The 15252-nt window shown below is 48.0% G+C and overlaps 1 protein-coding gene across 5 annotated transcripts in view; it reads left to right on the forward strand.

Annotated features, from left to right (window-relative positions):
• Positions 1-12873: 12873 nt before the first annotated feature.
• Positions 12874-15252, forward strand: part of Celf6 (CUGBP Elav-like family member 6) — a 31237-nt gene continuing 28858 nt past the window's right edge. For all 5 annotated transcript variants that reach the window (XM_055621773.1, XM_055621774.1, XM_055621775.1 and 2 more), the window contains exon 1: positions 12874-13169. In XM_055621773.1, the coding sequence (XP_055477748.1) occupies positions 12908-13169 (262 nt within the window). In that variant the 5' untranslated portion in view covers positions 12874-12907. The remainder of the gene's footprint in view (positions 13170-15252) is intronic.

Here is a 15252-nt window from a genome sequence, read left to right on the forward strand (position 1 = left end):
AGACTCGGGACCTGTGCCTGGGTGGTCATGCAGGTTAAAGGCCATTTCCCTCCCACACTTGTGTCCTAAGAAAAGTCACTGCACTTGGTGTCACTTGCAAGGTTTCTGTATTGGAAGAAGATGTTCTGGGGGCTTGAAGGAGCTCAGGGCATGGGCGCCAGCGTCAGCCTGCTCCCTGCAGTCCCTTCCCGTGAGCCTCTGTTCGACTCTCCCTCAGGTTTCTGGAATTTCCTTGTACTGTTGAACAAATACTGTATTTCAGGCACTGTGATAAAGTGTTTCATTTGTCTTTTTTTGTTGTTTTGTTCTGAGACAGTTTCAGGTAAGCCAGGCTAGCCTTGAACTTGGTACATAAATATCAGCCTTGAAATTTGTGCGCCTTCTGCCTCTGCCTCCCAGGGGCTGAGATCATGCACACACCACCCCAGCAAGCTGCAGACAGCTTCCCACTTCTCCGTCTTGGCTTTAGCCCAAAGCACCTTGGAGTGAGTGCTGGGAAAGTGCAGCCCGAAGGGCAAGCTCTGTTCCTTGGGGAGCTTCTCGCCTGTGTGATCTGGTGTCCTCCAAGAGCAGTTGTCTCAAAGGAACTGTCTTGCATGGGCCAGGCTGTCCCCTGCTGGCCGCAGGTCCCTTTTCCTAGTCCGCAGAGACAGTGGCCAGGGAGGATCCAGGGATTTCTCAGTGGGCACGGGGGCTTTTGGAACGCAGGGCTGAGAGGCAGCAAGCCAAACTTGGCCCTTAACCACGACCCTTCAGCCCCTCAGTTGGCTTCTTTTCGGACCTGATGGAGCACTAGAACCCTCTCACGCCGCTTCTGTGGGGATGGAGGGACCACCTGGTAGAGCACATTCTTAGGGAATGTTCAGTCTCACCTGGCCACCTGGAGCTCTAGTCTGGAGAGTGAGATGCTAACTTCTCACTGTACCAAAGGAGCTCTCTCACCTCTCAGAAGCCTGATGGGTGCTTACTGTCAAGGCCCTTCAGAAATGGAATGATACAGGCTGGAATGGCAATATTATAGACAATTTGATACCTTCTTTGGGTATCGGCATTTTTTTTAAGACTGTGAATGTTTTGCTCACATGCATGTATCTGAACCGTGTTCTGGAACTGAAGTAATGGACAGTTGTGAATCACTGTGTGGGTCCTCTCCAAGCACAGCAAGAGTGCCCTCACCCCCAAGTCACTTCCACACCCACCCTTTTTTGAGACAAAGTCATCATTTAGCCCTGGTTGGCCGAGAGTTCATAGAAATCTACCTTTCTCTGCCTCCTGAATGCTATGATTAAAGGTCTATCGTATCAGCCTCTTGAGATAAGTCACCCCAAATTGGAATTTCTCCGATGCTTGTGCTGAGAGAAAGAAAAGACTAAGGCCTCTTTGTTGCACACAGAATAAATCTTTCATCATTTACTTGGTCTGTTGAAGACAAGAGGCTGGCCCTAATAGGGCCTCTCACATGACAACTCCAGTAACAAAGATAGTATCAATGGACTTTCAATCTCCCTGCCCTCTCCCAGGACGTCTCTGATGTTCCTACTGTTCGGCCAATGTTAAGGAAAAGAGAAAGCACTGTTCCAAGTCAGTGATGAAGAAACCATGAAAGCAGGTCTTGGAACTAAGTTTCTCTGATGAATTATGCTCTCTGAAACTTTTTTTTTAAACATTTTTTTAATGTTACTACCATTTTTAAAAAATACTGATACTCCAACCAAGGACCATGCATGGAGATAACCTAAGACCCCTGCACAGATGTAGCCCATGGCAGTTCAGTATCCAAGAGGGTTCCATTGTGATAGGAACAGGGACTGTCTCTGACATGAACTGATTGGCCTGCTCTTTACTTACTTCCCCCTGAGGGGGAAGCAGTATTAACCAGGCCACAGAAGAAGACAATGCAGCCACTCCTGATGAGACCTAATTGACTAGGATCAGAAGGAAGGAAAAGACCTCCCCTATCTGTGGACTTGGGGAGGGGCATGCATGCAGAGGTGGAGGAAGGGAGGGATTGGGATGGGAGGAGGGAGGGAACCACAGGGGAGATACAAAGTATAAAGAATTTAAAAAAAAAATACTGGTGTATGGTCAGGACAAGGCAGGATGTGCTTTCCCCAGCCTCCCTGGTTGCTGCTTGTGTCCTGTGACCATGAGGACATTTACTTGAAGGTTGTCGACCTCAAACTGCCCAGAGACAGTCCGCAGCCAGCACCCACCCAATGGGTGCAATGCACAGAATCAGGCTTGTAGGGTTCTTGATGTACCACTAGGGGGCAGAGAAGCACCCACAGTGGCCTCCTGGCACCAATCATCCTAATACTGGCCCTGGCCGGCCTCTGAATCTAAGGAGGTAGTTCAGAACCAGGAGGAATTAGGAAGGAGTGGATGGAGAGCATGTGGCCTCTATTTCTTGGTAAGAATTGAGGCAGATGTCTTCAAGTGCACTTTAACAGATAGTTTGAAGGATAACGGACTGAGGAACAGGTGCCACCACAGCACTAAGACTGCTGGGTGTCCAGAAACTTCCGGACCACTGACGTGTGAGGGAGTCAGCAACTGGAAGGAAAGGGGAAAGAAAAGGGATCGTGTTCTGTGTCCATATGAGACATGAGTCGAATCTCCCCAACACCTGTGAAGTGTCCAGAGGTGTGTGATCAGCATCTTGTGAGATTAACCTGACCCACGGTCTAGATTCAAGATCTGATGATCTGGCCTGACGTGTGTGTGCGTGTGTTTGCTACTTTGAAAAGAATTAGGCGCTTTCTTAAGTGAAATTGTTTTTGCAAATAAACTCCGAGAGGCTGAAAATCAGCATCACCTTTCCTGTGCTGCTATGAGCACAGCTTTCGAACCTCCCAGCAGTCTCTTGCTTCCATCTTACTGTAATGCCTGGGAATTGAACCCAAGACTTCATACATGCTTAGTAAGTGCTCTGCCACCAAGCTACATCTGCAACCTGGGTTATATATCTTTAAAAAGGACACACATGGGCCTGATGAGATGGCTCGGCAGGAAAGGGTGTTTGCCACCAATACCAGGACATGGAGGGTTGACTTACAGAGGAGAAAGCCGACCCCTGTTTGTGTGAGTTCTGTGGCCTGTGAGCATGCGTGCACGCAGGGGTACAACACCATATAATAAACTTTAAAAACAGAAAAAAAAACAAAAACAAAAACAAAAAAAAAAAAACGTTTTTTTTTTTCAAGCCCATTCCCTTCTCCAAAATTACTTTCCATAATTTAATTTAAATCACATTTTCTCTGTGGTGTCTGATCCTGCAATTTTCTTTTTTTCTTTTTCTTTTTTTTAAATTTGAGCCAGGTGGTGGTGGTGGTGCACATCTTAGTCCCTTCACCTGGGTGGAAAAGGCAGGAGTTCGAGGCCAGCCTGATCTACAGAGTTCATTCCAGGACAGCAAGAGCTACATAGAGAAACCCTGTCTCAAAAAAAAAAAAAAAAAAAAAAAAAAAAAAAAAAATTAAAAATTTGAGACAAGATGTGTTATAGCCCAGGCTGACCTTAATTCACTATGTAGCCGTGTCTTCTAGCTTTGAGGTACTGGTCGTTTTCCCTGACATCCTGAATGCTGGGATTTAGGCATCACCGCACTCACCCTAGTAATAAACTGTTATGGATCTCTGTACAGCAGATTACAAGAAGTCACAAGAGGGTACAGTAGAGGCAGAGCTGCTGCCGGGCAGGCACTGAAGGAAAAGAGGAGCTTGCTCCGCTTTGCTAGTGTGAGTAAGAGTGGGTGATTATTATTACTTGAATAATCTAGCCTTAGGAAGGTCTTTGGAGAAATTCAGAGGACACTGTGATGATTAGTCTCTGTAAATCAAAAGTCTTGACAGTCAGTTGGGCAACAAAGTCCTCTTGTGTTGGCTGTCTGGGGTGTGTTGCATATTCAGCAGTAAGTTGGACTTACGGTGTAACTCAGTGTCGGAAAGCCTGCCTGGAGGCCTAGCCACCACCCCAGTGGGTGTTATTTGATTTCCTCCCCTTTTTGACATAGGTGTCACCCTCATTGGACCTCTCCCTCTTCGGTTGTGATTAAACACCCTGACCAACGCACCCTGTGGAAGGGTTTCTTTGGCTTGAGGTTACAGTCCAGTGCAGTGGGACAGTCCCATTGGTGGAAGCTCAAGGCAGCTGGCCACACTGCACCTGCCGTGGGAAGCTGAGAGGGGTGAACACTGGTGCTCAGCTGCTGTCTGTTTTAGGTGACCCAGGGCTGTGGTGCCCACTCTTGAGGTGGGGCTTCCCACTGCAGTTAGCCTAACCGAGGCACCTTTCAGAGGTGTTCCCAGAAGCTAATGTAAGCTAGATAACCACCCCCAAGCATACCCAGGGTCTTGTCTCAGGGCTGAGTTCAGATCCTGCCAAGGTCGCAGGGACAGACATGGGAAGGTTACATGACTATACGTGGCGGTACAGATCATCAGAGGCAGCATTTGCTTACAGAACAAAGCTCCATGCTCAGCTCTGCCTTCTACTAGTTCACCACTGGCCGCTACATCAGATGCCTTCCTGCTTGAACGTCACAGCTGACATGCAGATACTGCCGGCTACTCTGCTACATCTTGGCTTGAGTGAAGTTTTTCTATTAATTTATTCATGACAGAGTCCATGTACCCCAGACTAGCCTCAAACTCACTGTGTAGCAGGGGATCCCTCTTAACTTCTGATCCCCCATGTCCATCTCAGTTGTGAACCACCAGGTCGGTTCATGCAGCACTGGGGAGCTGAATACATGACTTCTTACCAGTTAAGCCCTTGCTTTCCCTGCCACCATGCACCTCCCAGCTTTCTCTAGTGGAATATAGTTAAACCTCTCAGCTGTTTTTCTTGTTTGCACTGGCTTGTCTTCATTTTCCCCTTCCCATCATGCCCCAGGACACTATAGTTTGATATTAGCCGCATCCAGAGCCTTACTCAACAAGGCTGGACAAGCTGCATGTTAAAGCTGGGACACATTTCAGTAATAAGCAGTGTATCATGTGACCTGGTTTTGTATTTTGAATCTTTTTATTAATCCCTTTTGAAAATCTTACTTGCCAGATTTCTGTGAGAGTCTTTCCTGTGTGCTCTGCCATTTTCATAATTCTTTCCCACCCTCCACCACTGTTTAACAATGTCCATTCAACAATGCTGAAGCTAGGAGATGTCCTTTCTCCCTCTCTCCTCCCTTTCCTTTCCTCTCTCTTCCTTCTTTTTGTTGATCCCAAATATGAGAGGAGAACGTTCACCAATCCAAATCATCATGGCCAGATTAATTAAAACAAGCAATTAAGGGCTGCCTCCCCCTAAGGTGGGGTTCATGAGGTGAGCATTGGATGTGAGGAAGACAAGGCTTTTATAGCTCAGGAGTAGGTGCTTTCCAAACTGGGGAAGATAGGGTTCCAGGAACAGAACAAACAAGTTAGTCCTAATGACCTCTTTAAACAAAGACGTGGTTGCAAGGTGGGCGTAACAAGGTAGTCATTGTCATAATTAGGTGATCATATAACCTTGTGAAACAAAGGTAGGGTTGCAAGATAGTTATAAACAACTTTTTGAAACAAACACAGGATTGCCATTCCCGGAACAGTACAGAACCGTCTGTAGTTAAGGTTACAGGTGGGGTATAGCCCAGTCTTTGAAAATCAGAGATTTAATCATAAACAGCAATGGACTGGTTTGTCTCTACTATAAGATGGTCTTTAAGCCTAAGATGGAGGCAGGTTGGTTCTTCATTTCCCTTCTTTAGAACTGTGTAGCTCATGTGAGTCTTGAACTCATAACAATCCTGCTTTAGCCTGTGAGTACTGGAATTACAGGCATGAACCTCCCTCCCTCTTTTCTCCTCCTCCCACTCTTCCCTCGCCTTCTTCCTCTCTCCTCCTTCCCCTTCTTCTCCTCATCCCTCTTTCCTTCCTCTCTTTCTCCCCACTTCCTGTTTTTGCCTGTGAGTACTGGAATTACAGGCATGAAACCCCTGTTTTTTCCTCTCCTTCCCCTCCTCCCTCTCCCCCCCCCTTTGTCCTGTCTGGAATGGAACCCAGTGCTGTGCTTATGCTGAACGGGTGCTCTTCCACTGAGCCTTTTTCTGTCTACATGTCATTTACATGTAACCAAATATTTGCTACCTTACTTTTTCTCAGAAACATATTTGTATGTGTTTCTATATGCTGTCGTATGTATGTATATTCACAAAGACATACATACTAACACACACATTTACGCTCTGGCCTGCCCATCCCTTGACTGTCCCTCACACATCTTTACAGTTCTCTTCTCCACTCTTACACAATTCCGATAGTGCTTACAGGTGAAATCTAGAAGGCAGGTCAATAGTGGCACCTGCCCTTAAACCCAGTATTTGGGAGGCAGAGGCAGACAAATCTCTTGAGTTCAAGGCCAGCCTGGTCTACAGAAAGAGTTTCAGGACAGCCAGGGCTGCACAGAGAAACTCTGTCATGAAAAACAAACAGAAGAAGTTGAAGGAAGAGGAAGATCCATTTATTTCTTTTTACACTGCTCCATCTTTGTTCAGGCTTAACACACTTAAACTTAAAAAGCATCCAATTGGATGCAGTTGACTCAAGTCTTTCAGAAAAATAATTTTTAAAAATTGGAATTATGTATATTTGTATCCATTTGTGTATTTGAGTATAGGCGCTCGTGGAAGCCTGAGGAGATAATTAGATACCCTGAAATGGAGTTCCAAGAGGTTGAGCTTCTGAACATGATCCGGGACCTGACTCAGGTCCTCAGGAAGAGTAGCATGTGCTAAGACCTCGCTCCACTCCAAATGTCTTTTGGTTTTTAAAAACATGTTTGCTAGGTCACTCAGCATGGAACGGCAGCTTTCCGCTGCTCTAGGAGACCTGTCTTGAAGTATCATTCCCTGTCACTCTACCTATATTATCTACAAGGAAAGAAACTGGCTTAAGCAAAAGAGGTGACGCTGTCTCACATGTACCAACAGTTCCATAAATGCAAATTGTTGAGTTACGTAAGTCTAGGTAAACATCGGTGACCCGCATGTGACAGAAGCAGGCATCACAAGATCCTAAGGATAAACCTAATGAAGGCAGAAGAAGCCACGAGTGGTAATCCCTGCACTTGGGAGGCGAAAGCGGCAGGAGGCCCAGAAGTTCAGCCATCCTTGTCTAGAGAAGGAGTTTGAGGTCAGCCTGGGCTACATGAGAATCTGTCTCAAAACAAACAAGAAGCCCAGAACAGATGTATAAGAACATTATGAGAAAAGTTAGTAAATATTTGGAAAGATATAAAAAGACCCAGATACAGGTAAATGACATAATCATGAATGAGAAGATTCAATAGAGCAATGGCCTTAATATGCTCTATAGGTTCAATGTGATTCCAAATGAAATTTATTTTGTTTTTGAGACAGGACCTTACTACACAACCCTTGCTGTTCTGGAATTCCCTCCTTAGGCCAGGCTGGCCTCAGACTCATGGAGATCCACCTACCTCTTCCTCGAAAATGCTGGCATCACTGGTGTGCACTGCCACACCCGGTGAAGTTCAATTATTTTATTTTGCAATAGTGGGATTCAAAACCACAGCCCTGCACAAGCCAACCAAGCAATCCACCACTGAGTTACACTTCTAACACCTCGATTTTTATATTGTTGAACACAGAGATGATTTTAAAGTAATTGAAAGAAGAAAAGCCAAGAGTAGCAAAGGCTATTTTCCAGGAGAAGAAAATTCACCTTATGAAATTGAGTTGATATCCAGACAATACACGTGTGTGTGTGTGTGTGTGTGTGTGTGTGTGTGTGTGTGTGTGTGTGTGTTGGGGTGGATGGACAAGGTTTCATAGCAGAGCCTTGGCTGTCCTGGAACTTGTTTTGTAGACCAGACTGGCCTTGAACTTAGAGGTCCTCTTGCCTTTACTTCCCCAGTGTATGCACCAAGCCCAATACACATTTCTTTCCCCCGCGCGCTCTTTCTTTCTTCCTTCTTTCTTTCTTTCTTTCTTTCTTTCTTTCTTTCTTTCTTTCTTTCTTCCTTCCTTCCTTCCTTCCTTCCTTCCTTCCTTCCTTTCTTTCTCTCTCTCTTTCTTCCTTCCTTTCTTTCTCTATTTCTTTCTTTCTCTTTCTCTTTTTTCTTTTCTGTCTCTGGGACAGGTTTCTCTGTGTAGCCTAGCTATCTTGGAACTTGATCTGTAAATCACCTCAAACTCACAGAGATCCGCCTGCCTCTGCCTCCCTAGAGCTGGATTTCAAGGCGTGCACCACCGACTGCCTGGCTCATTATCTATTTTTTCATTAATTTATTTAATCACTTACAACCTGATCAAAGTCTCCTCCCTCCTTTCCTCCCAGTCCCAACCTCACACTTCCTCTCCCACTTCCCCCTCCCTTTTCCAAGGCACCCCCATTGGTACCAATCCACCCTGGCACATCAAGTCACAGCAGGACTGACCATTATCTACTCTTAAAGGTCAGTGCACACATTAATTATGGACTATTCCCATGACAATACCAGATGTCAAGAGTCATTATAAGACTAGGTATGTGTATATGCTTTTAATCCCAACACTTTGGAGGTGGAGACAGGATTAGGAAGTCAAGCCCAGCCCCTGCAATAGAGTGAATATGAGGCCATTCTAAGCCACAAAATAAAGTAAATGAAATATGAATAGCTGGTCATGGTGGTGTACATCTTAATCCCAGCACTTGGGAAGCAGATAGAGCTCTGTAAGTTTGAATCCGACCTTGTCTACACAGTGAGTTCTAGACCATCCTAGAGCTACACAGTGAGACCTGTCTAAATAATTAAATACCTTTAATTAATGACAGGAATTAAACAAGCTCATAAAACGGGATATGAGGCCCAGTAAAGGGCTTTTCCATATATAGATACTGAAATAATCAGAGGTTAAATTGAAAATTAGCATGAGATCTTCTAATTTTTTTTATTCTTATAAAATGATGGTAGAAACCAATTTTTAATCTTGCTACTTGTATAAAAATAACACAGACCAAAAAGATGAATTTAAAAACAACAAGGCTGCAATTACATCTTCACTGAAGAGGGGAACTTTAAAAAAAAATCCCAAACAAACATTGTTTGTCCCAAAAACTGGAGTACACCTTAATACCAGCATTCAGGAGGCAGAAGCAGGTGGATCTTTGAGTTACAGGCCAGTGTGGTCTACAGAATGACTTCCAGTACAGCCAATGCCACACAGAGAAATGCTGTCTCAAAAGACAAGACAACAACAAAATCCTAAGCCTGTTATCTGTCATAAGGATAGAGAGGGTGATTGTCAATAGGTGCGCCCCTGAGATGCTTGGAAGGGCTTGACAACACAGGAGAGAGGGGTGCTTCCAGGCACGGCTCAGGTGAGCTCCGAGAAAGGCTAGGATTGAAAGCCTAGAGTTTAGGACAAGGTTCTACCATGGGCACCATCCCAATTCTGGATAAGCGTTTTCTGAAGAACACGCTTATCATGTCATAAGATCATGTCATAGGGATGGGACGTAAAAGTTTGTGGTCTAAGGCTCACACACAAAAAAATCTCTGGAGCTGGGAGATAGCTCAGTGGCTAGAAGCGCTTGCTGTACAGACATGAGGAACTGAGTTTGAATCTCCAGCACCCACATTTGTTTGTTTGATAGTTTCTTTTAAAAGCTAGTTGTGACCATACACATGGTCATCATCCTAGTGCTGTGGGGAAGGCAGAGACGGGAATCGCTGGACTGCCTGCTGCCAGTGGGGGTCCAGAATCTTTGAGAACTGTCTCAAGGGAATAAAGGTAGAGCAGGCCACATGACATCTTTTGGCCTCTGCATGATTATTCAAGGGTGCACACACCTGCACCCACATATAAGTGAACGCAACACACACACACACACACACACACACACACACACACACACACACCAACTAAAGAGTGCATTGGAAATAGATCAATTGCTCCAGAGACTAGAGCTCAGCTTTGAATCATCATTCCTAAAATAAGTTTGATTATCTCAAACTGATAGAGATTCTGGATGCCTTCAAAAACAAATGTAAGTTCATTCTGGAGAGAGAAATACAAACCTCCAATTATTTCTAAAAATATATTTCCAACACAATGCCTATCATACAATCAGAAGCACCCAGGCACATAAAGAGAATATTAATGAGGTAATAATGATAAAAAATTTCCCAAAATTAGTGACAGGCAACAAATCAAAGATCCAGGAATCTTGATGGGCCAGCAGCATAAACACTAAATAGCCCTTATCTAAGCATGTCATATTCAAGCTGAAGAAGACCAAAGAATGGAGAATTTCGGCCAGGAGACAAGCCAGAGGAAATATCCCACCCACCTACAGAGGAACGAGAACTAAAATAGCATGGCATATTTAAGAAAGAAGAAAGACAACTAGCACCCTTGAATGAAGACACGAAAAGAGGCAAGTAAATGAAGATTTCTCATGTTTGTGAATAGGAAGAGTCAATATTGTTACAATAACATTTTAAAGCACTGTGTGTGCGTGTCTGTGCGTACATGCTACAGTTCATGTGTGTGGAGGTCAGAGGACAACCCGGGGGGTTGCTTAGTCGGTTCTCTCTGCTGTGGGCTTGAATTCAGGTCGTTGTGCCTGGTGACAAGTGTCTGTCTACTCAGCCACCTCCCCTAAGGGCCTCAGTATCAGTTTCGCTTTAATTTTTTCTCCCAGTGTGGTATCAATGCAAACCCAGTCAAAATTCCAGGAAGCTATTTTACGGTTTAGTGATTGTCAGCTTAACACAAACTAGTTACCTAGGAAGAGGTAAACCCAACTGAATTTCTTCCATCAGATTGGTCTGTGGCGATGTCTGTCAGGTGGGAGGGGCCAGCCCACTGTAGGAGGCACCGTTGCTAGGCATTCTCCCAGGGTTCCTGCTCCGACTTCCTTCAGTGAAGGATGGGTTGTGACCTGGGAGCTGTAAGCTGAAATAAACCCTATTCTTCCAGAGTCGCTTATGATCACGGCGCTCATCGTGGCAACAGAAAGAAAAGGAGCGAATGAACATTGACAAACTGACTCCAGAGTTTATATGGAAAGAAAAATAGAGTAGATAACATGCTATCAAATTGACTATTTGACAGATTAAATAATGTCAATATTTAATTTTCATTCATTGACAATATTTAATTTTCAATTTGTATAAGAATAGATAAAGCCTATGTTTAAGCCGGGCGTGGTGGCGCCTGTAACTATGTCTTGGAGGTGCAGCTCAGTGGAGGGGCGCTTGCCTAGCAAGGATCAGTTCGGGGCTGGGCATGGCAGTACACACCTGCACCCTAGCACTGGGAAAGAACCATGAGTTTGAGGCTAGCCTAGACTATGTAACAAAATCCTGTCCAAAGGAAAAAGCTGCTCCACCAATAAAACACAATTTGAAAAGAAGATGCGCGCTAAACACACTACCAAACACGTGATGCATAATGAACAAATCCTAAGCCTGGCGTGGGAAGGCACAACCTGTGAACTTGGAAAGTGGAAGCAGAAAGAAGAGTTCAAGGTCCTACTCAACTCCAGCCTGGACGACTTGAGACGCTGTCTCAAAAGCAGTAAGATGGAGCTAGGGAGATGGCTCAACAGTTAAGAGGCTGGCTGCTTGCAAAGGACCTAGGTTTGGTTCCCAGCACCCACAGGGAGGCTTACAAAACCGGCCCTTAACTCCAGTTCTGGGGGATCTGACACGTCTCCTGACCTCAGCAGGCACACACATGCATGCATGCACGCAGGCAAAACTCTCATCCACGTAATAATAAAAATGTTTTTAAATTTCCTGTGGTGGGCGTGCCACGTGTGGCAGCATGTCGCTGAGGTCAGAGGACAGCTCTCGGGAGAGGATCCCTCGTGGCACACTGCTGAGGTCCCTCCTGTGTGTGTCCCTCTGCTAGCTCGCCCTCGTGACTCTCCCGCCGCTTCCTCCCGCAGATGCGAGGCTCCGCTCCTCCTGGCTTTTTCTTGCGGGTTCTGGGTGTCCAACTCCGGCCACCGAGCTTGCTTCTCAAAGCCTTTACCTGGTTGGCCATCTTTACGGACGTGTGCTTGCCACAGGGGCTGGGGAGGCGGTGAGCCCCTGAACGCGGCGACTCTCTAAAGGCGCCTCCGCCCTAGCTTCGCTGACCCGGACCGCCCTTCCCAGGGAGGAGCCAGGCACGAGCGCGGAGTAAATATGGCCACGCTCTGAGTCCTCTCGCTCTGCTGAGGGAGAAAGCAGCGCTTGGGGGCTCGTTCTGGGGAGGAGAGAGTTCGAGGCTCGGGAGCAAGGGCGTGCGACGGAGCCCGGCAGGACGGGCTGGCGGGACTGGTGTGAGGGTAGGGAGTGAAGCCGCTGCCACCCCGCAGGAAGCGGCCGGCTGCTGGAGGCGCGCAGGGAAGGGGTCGTCTCCGACGCCCGCGGACGGCGCCACGCATGACGAAGCTACTTCCTAGCCACCGCCACGCCCGCACACACTGCACACGCAGGGCGGCCGAGGGTCCTGTTGCCATGGAGAGCGGGCGCGCGTGAGCCCAGCCGCCCCCCCCCGGCCCCCGCCCCAGCCCAGCCAGCTCTCGCTCTGATTGGCCAGTGCTGCCTCATTATGCAAATCACTTGCGTAGACTCGCCCGGCTAGCTTCTGACGTCACTAAGCTCGCGGGCTGGGGCGCGGGGCTGGGCTTGGTGCGCCTGGGCGGGAGCCCGGAGCGCTCTGAGGGGGACTCCGGCCGGACCCCGGCGCCCCGCCCTCGACCACGCCCCTTTCCAGCCCGCCCCGCCCCTCGCTTGCGGCCGGGCCCCGCCCCCCGGGCAGCCCCCCGCCCTCGCAGGCGGGCCCCGCCCCCTCCCCCAGGCCCTGGCTCGCAGTCCGGAGAAGGGACGGCGGGACAGGCGGGACGCGCGGGAGGGCGGACGGGGCGGGGACATGGCCGCGGCGCCCGGAGGGTCTGCGCCGCCCGCCGGCCCCGGCCCGCGCCTGGCGTTCAGCACCGCGGACAGCGGCGTCGGCATGAGCGGGCTGAACCCAGGTCCCGCGGTGCCCATGAAGGACCACGACGCCATCAAGCTCTTCGTGGGGCAGATCCCTCGGGGCTTGGACGAGCAGGACCTCAAGCCGCTGTTCGAGGAGTTCGGCCGCATCTACGAGCTGACGGTGCTGAAGGACCGGCTCACCGGCCTCCACAAAGGTGCGCGGGGTTAGCCCAGCCCAGCCCAGCCCAGCCCCAATCCAATTAGAGCGCAGCCCAACCCAACTCCGGCCCCAAATGCAGGCCCAACCCCAGCCCTACCTAGAGCTAGCCCGACCCCAGTTCAGTACCTGCCCCACCTCAGCTCTGTCCCTCCCCAGGTCAAAGAGCCCCAGACCTAGAATTTTCTCTGGGACATCCTCCTCCTGAGCATCTCTCTGGTTCCCCATACATTCTTCACTCTAACCTCCAAATCCCTTGTCACTTGTCACATCCCAGCCACCCCACTCCCAGCTGGACCTCTCCACCATGCCTCCCATCAGACACCCCAAACCCTGGGATTTGGAAACTTACTCTACCTTCCAGCTCTGGAGTAACCGATCTCCTGACTCCTGGACCCGTGTATCCCCCGAGCACTCTGTCTGGTGCCACCCTATTCAGGCCTCACTGCTCACACACATCTTGGATTTGCACCCCTCCTGCTTGTAACCAACCCTAAGCCAACCCCCAGAGCCTCCATTTGACTCTTGAGTTTGACAGCCTTAAATAGCCCATACCCAAATTCTCTTCTCTTTCAGAATTCAGACGTAATTTACACAGTACATTTCGCCTCCCAGGAGACTCTCAGAGATAAATGTCTCTCACATTTGACAATAACCCAAGTATCTCAAACATTTTCCAAGAACCCAGCTCTCTTTACCGCTTCTGATTTGAATCCAGAGTCCCAACCTCAGCTGGGAACGTCCACCTGCCTGTGTCCCCTTCATCTGTGGTTTTCCCTCATGTGAATACACTTTCTTTTCATCTCTAATCCTCACTCCTGGGCCTCTGTGCTTCTGTGCTTCCTCTTAGTCCTCTTGAGGGCCTCCTGCTTTCCTTCCTTTGCTAGCTGGTCTGAGACCAGAGCACTCTCAGGGCGGGTCAGCCTAGTGAGGAAGATAGGGATGTGGACTCTTCTCATTGCCCTTCCTAGAAAGACAAGGCACCATGGTCGTGTCCAGCCACACCCCTTTCTTTCTGTAGAGAAGGGAGGAGACTTGTTTACATGCAGAAAAGTCTGTCCAGGCTGGGCTGGAAGCACAGAGCCAGAATCATATAATAATAATTTGAGGAGACGCAGTCTTATTTCCCTACTGGGAAATAATGTGGCTTCGGGATTTTTGAAGGCCTGTGAGCTAGCATCAGACTGATACATCTTTCAAACGGAGAGACCCCTGGGCAATTCTTGGCATACTGAAGTAAAGAGCTTTGAGAAAATGGCTCTTAAACATCTAGGCCATTTAAGTAGAGGCACATCTTCCACCCTTTGGGGTAAGGTTATGTTAAAATACCACAAGGACAAGTTCACACCATCCAGGCTTCTTATAATGCAGCCCAACTCCCCGTCTGCCTTCCTGCCATTCACTTGTGGCACTTATGGTGAGCGTAAAACTAATCTTTGCAGGTGATCTGTGGAATAAAAACAGGGTGTGGAATCGTGGCAGTTTTCACTCAAACACTCAGTCTCTGAACTGTTCCCTGGTCCTCTCTTTCTTTCTCATTTAGCACTAACTCCTCCTGTTCCTCCCCACACTCATCTGTCCCTCAAACCATACTTCTCCCTATGTGCGTCCTTCCATTCTTCCACCCTCTAACCCAAGCAGTCTACATGGATTTTTTCTGGTAGCACCTGGGCACCCAAACCTTTCATAAAGCTCCCTTTCAGTCTGAGGACAGATGTTACGGTTTAGTGGCAGAACAGTGATATGTGTGAAACCCAGGGTTCAGGAATTTGTGGCCCCCAAATAGTCTGCACCTCTCCAAGGCAGGTGCAGCCTTGTGAGCTATGGAGGTAACTCAGAGGGTCTCCAAGTCAGCATCTCCACTCCCTTCCCAGCAACTATGATGTCTGAACACCAGAGTGACTCATTTTCACTTTGATGGCTGAGCACTGAGGGACACAGCCACAGTGCTTTGAGAACAACCCTAGGCCTGGAATTCAAAGATCCTAAACCCTGACCTGCGGCTGACACAGTCTCTGGCTTTGGTTATTCTATTGATATGACAGGACTTTGCCTAGGAGTTCTCAGTAAACAGTAGGCAA

This window comes from Psammomys obesus, unplaced genomic scaffold (genome assembly GCF_907164565.1).
Source record: "Psammomys obesus unplaced genomic scaffold, mPsaObe1.curated_primary_1811, whole genome shotgun sequence".
NCBI classification, from domain to species: domain Eukaryota; kingdom Metazoa; phylum Chordata; class Mammalia; order Rodentia; family Muridae; genus Psammomys; species Psammomys obesus.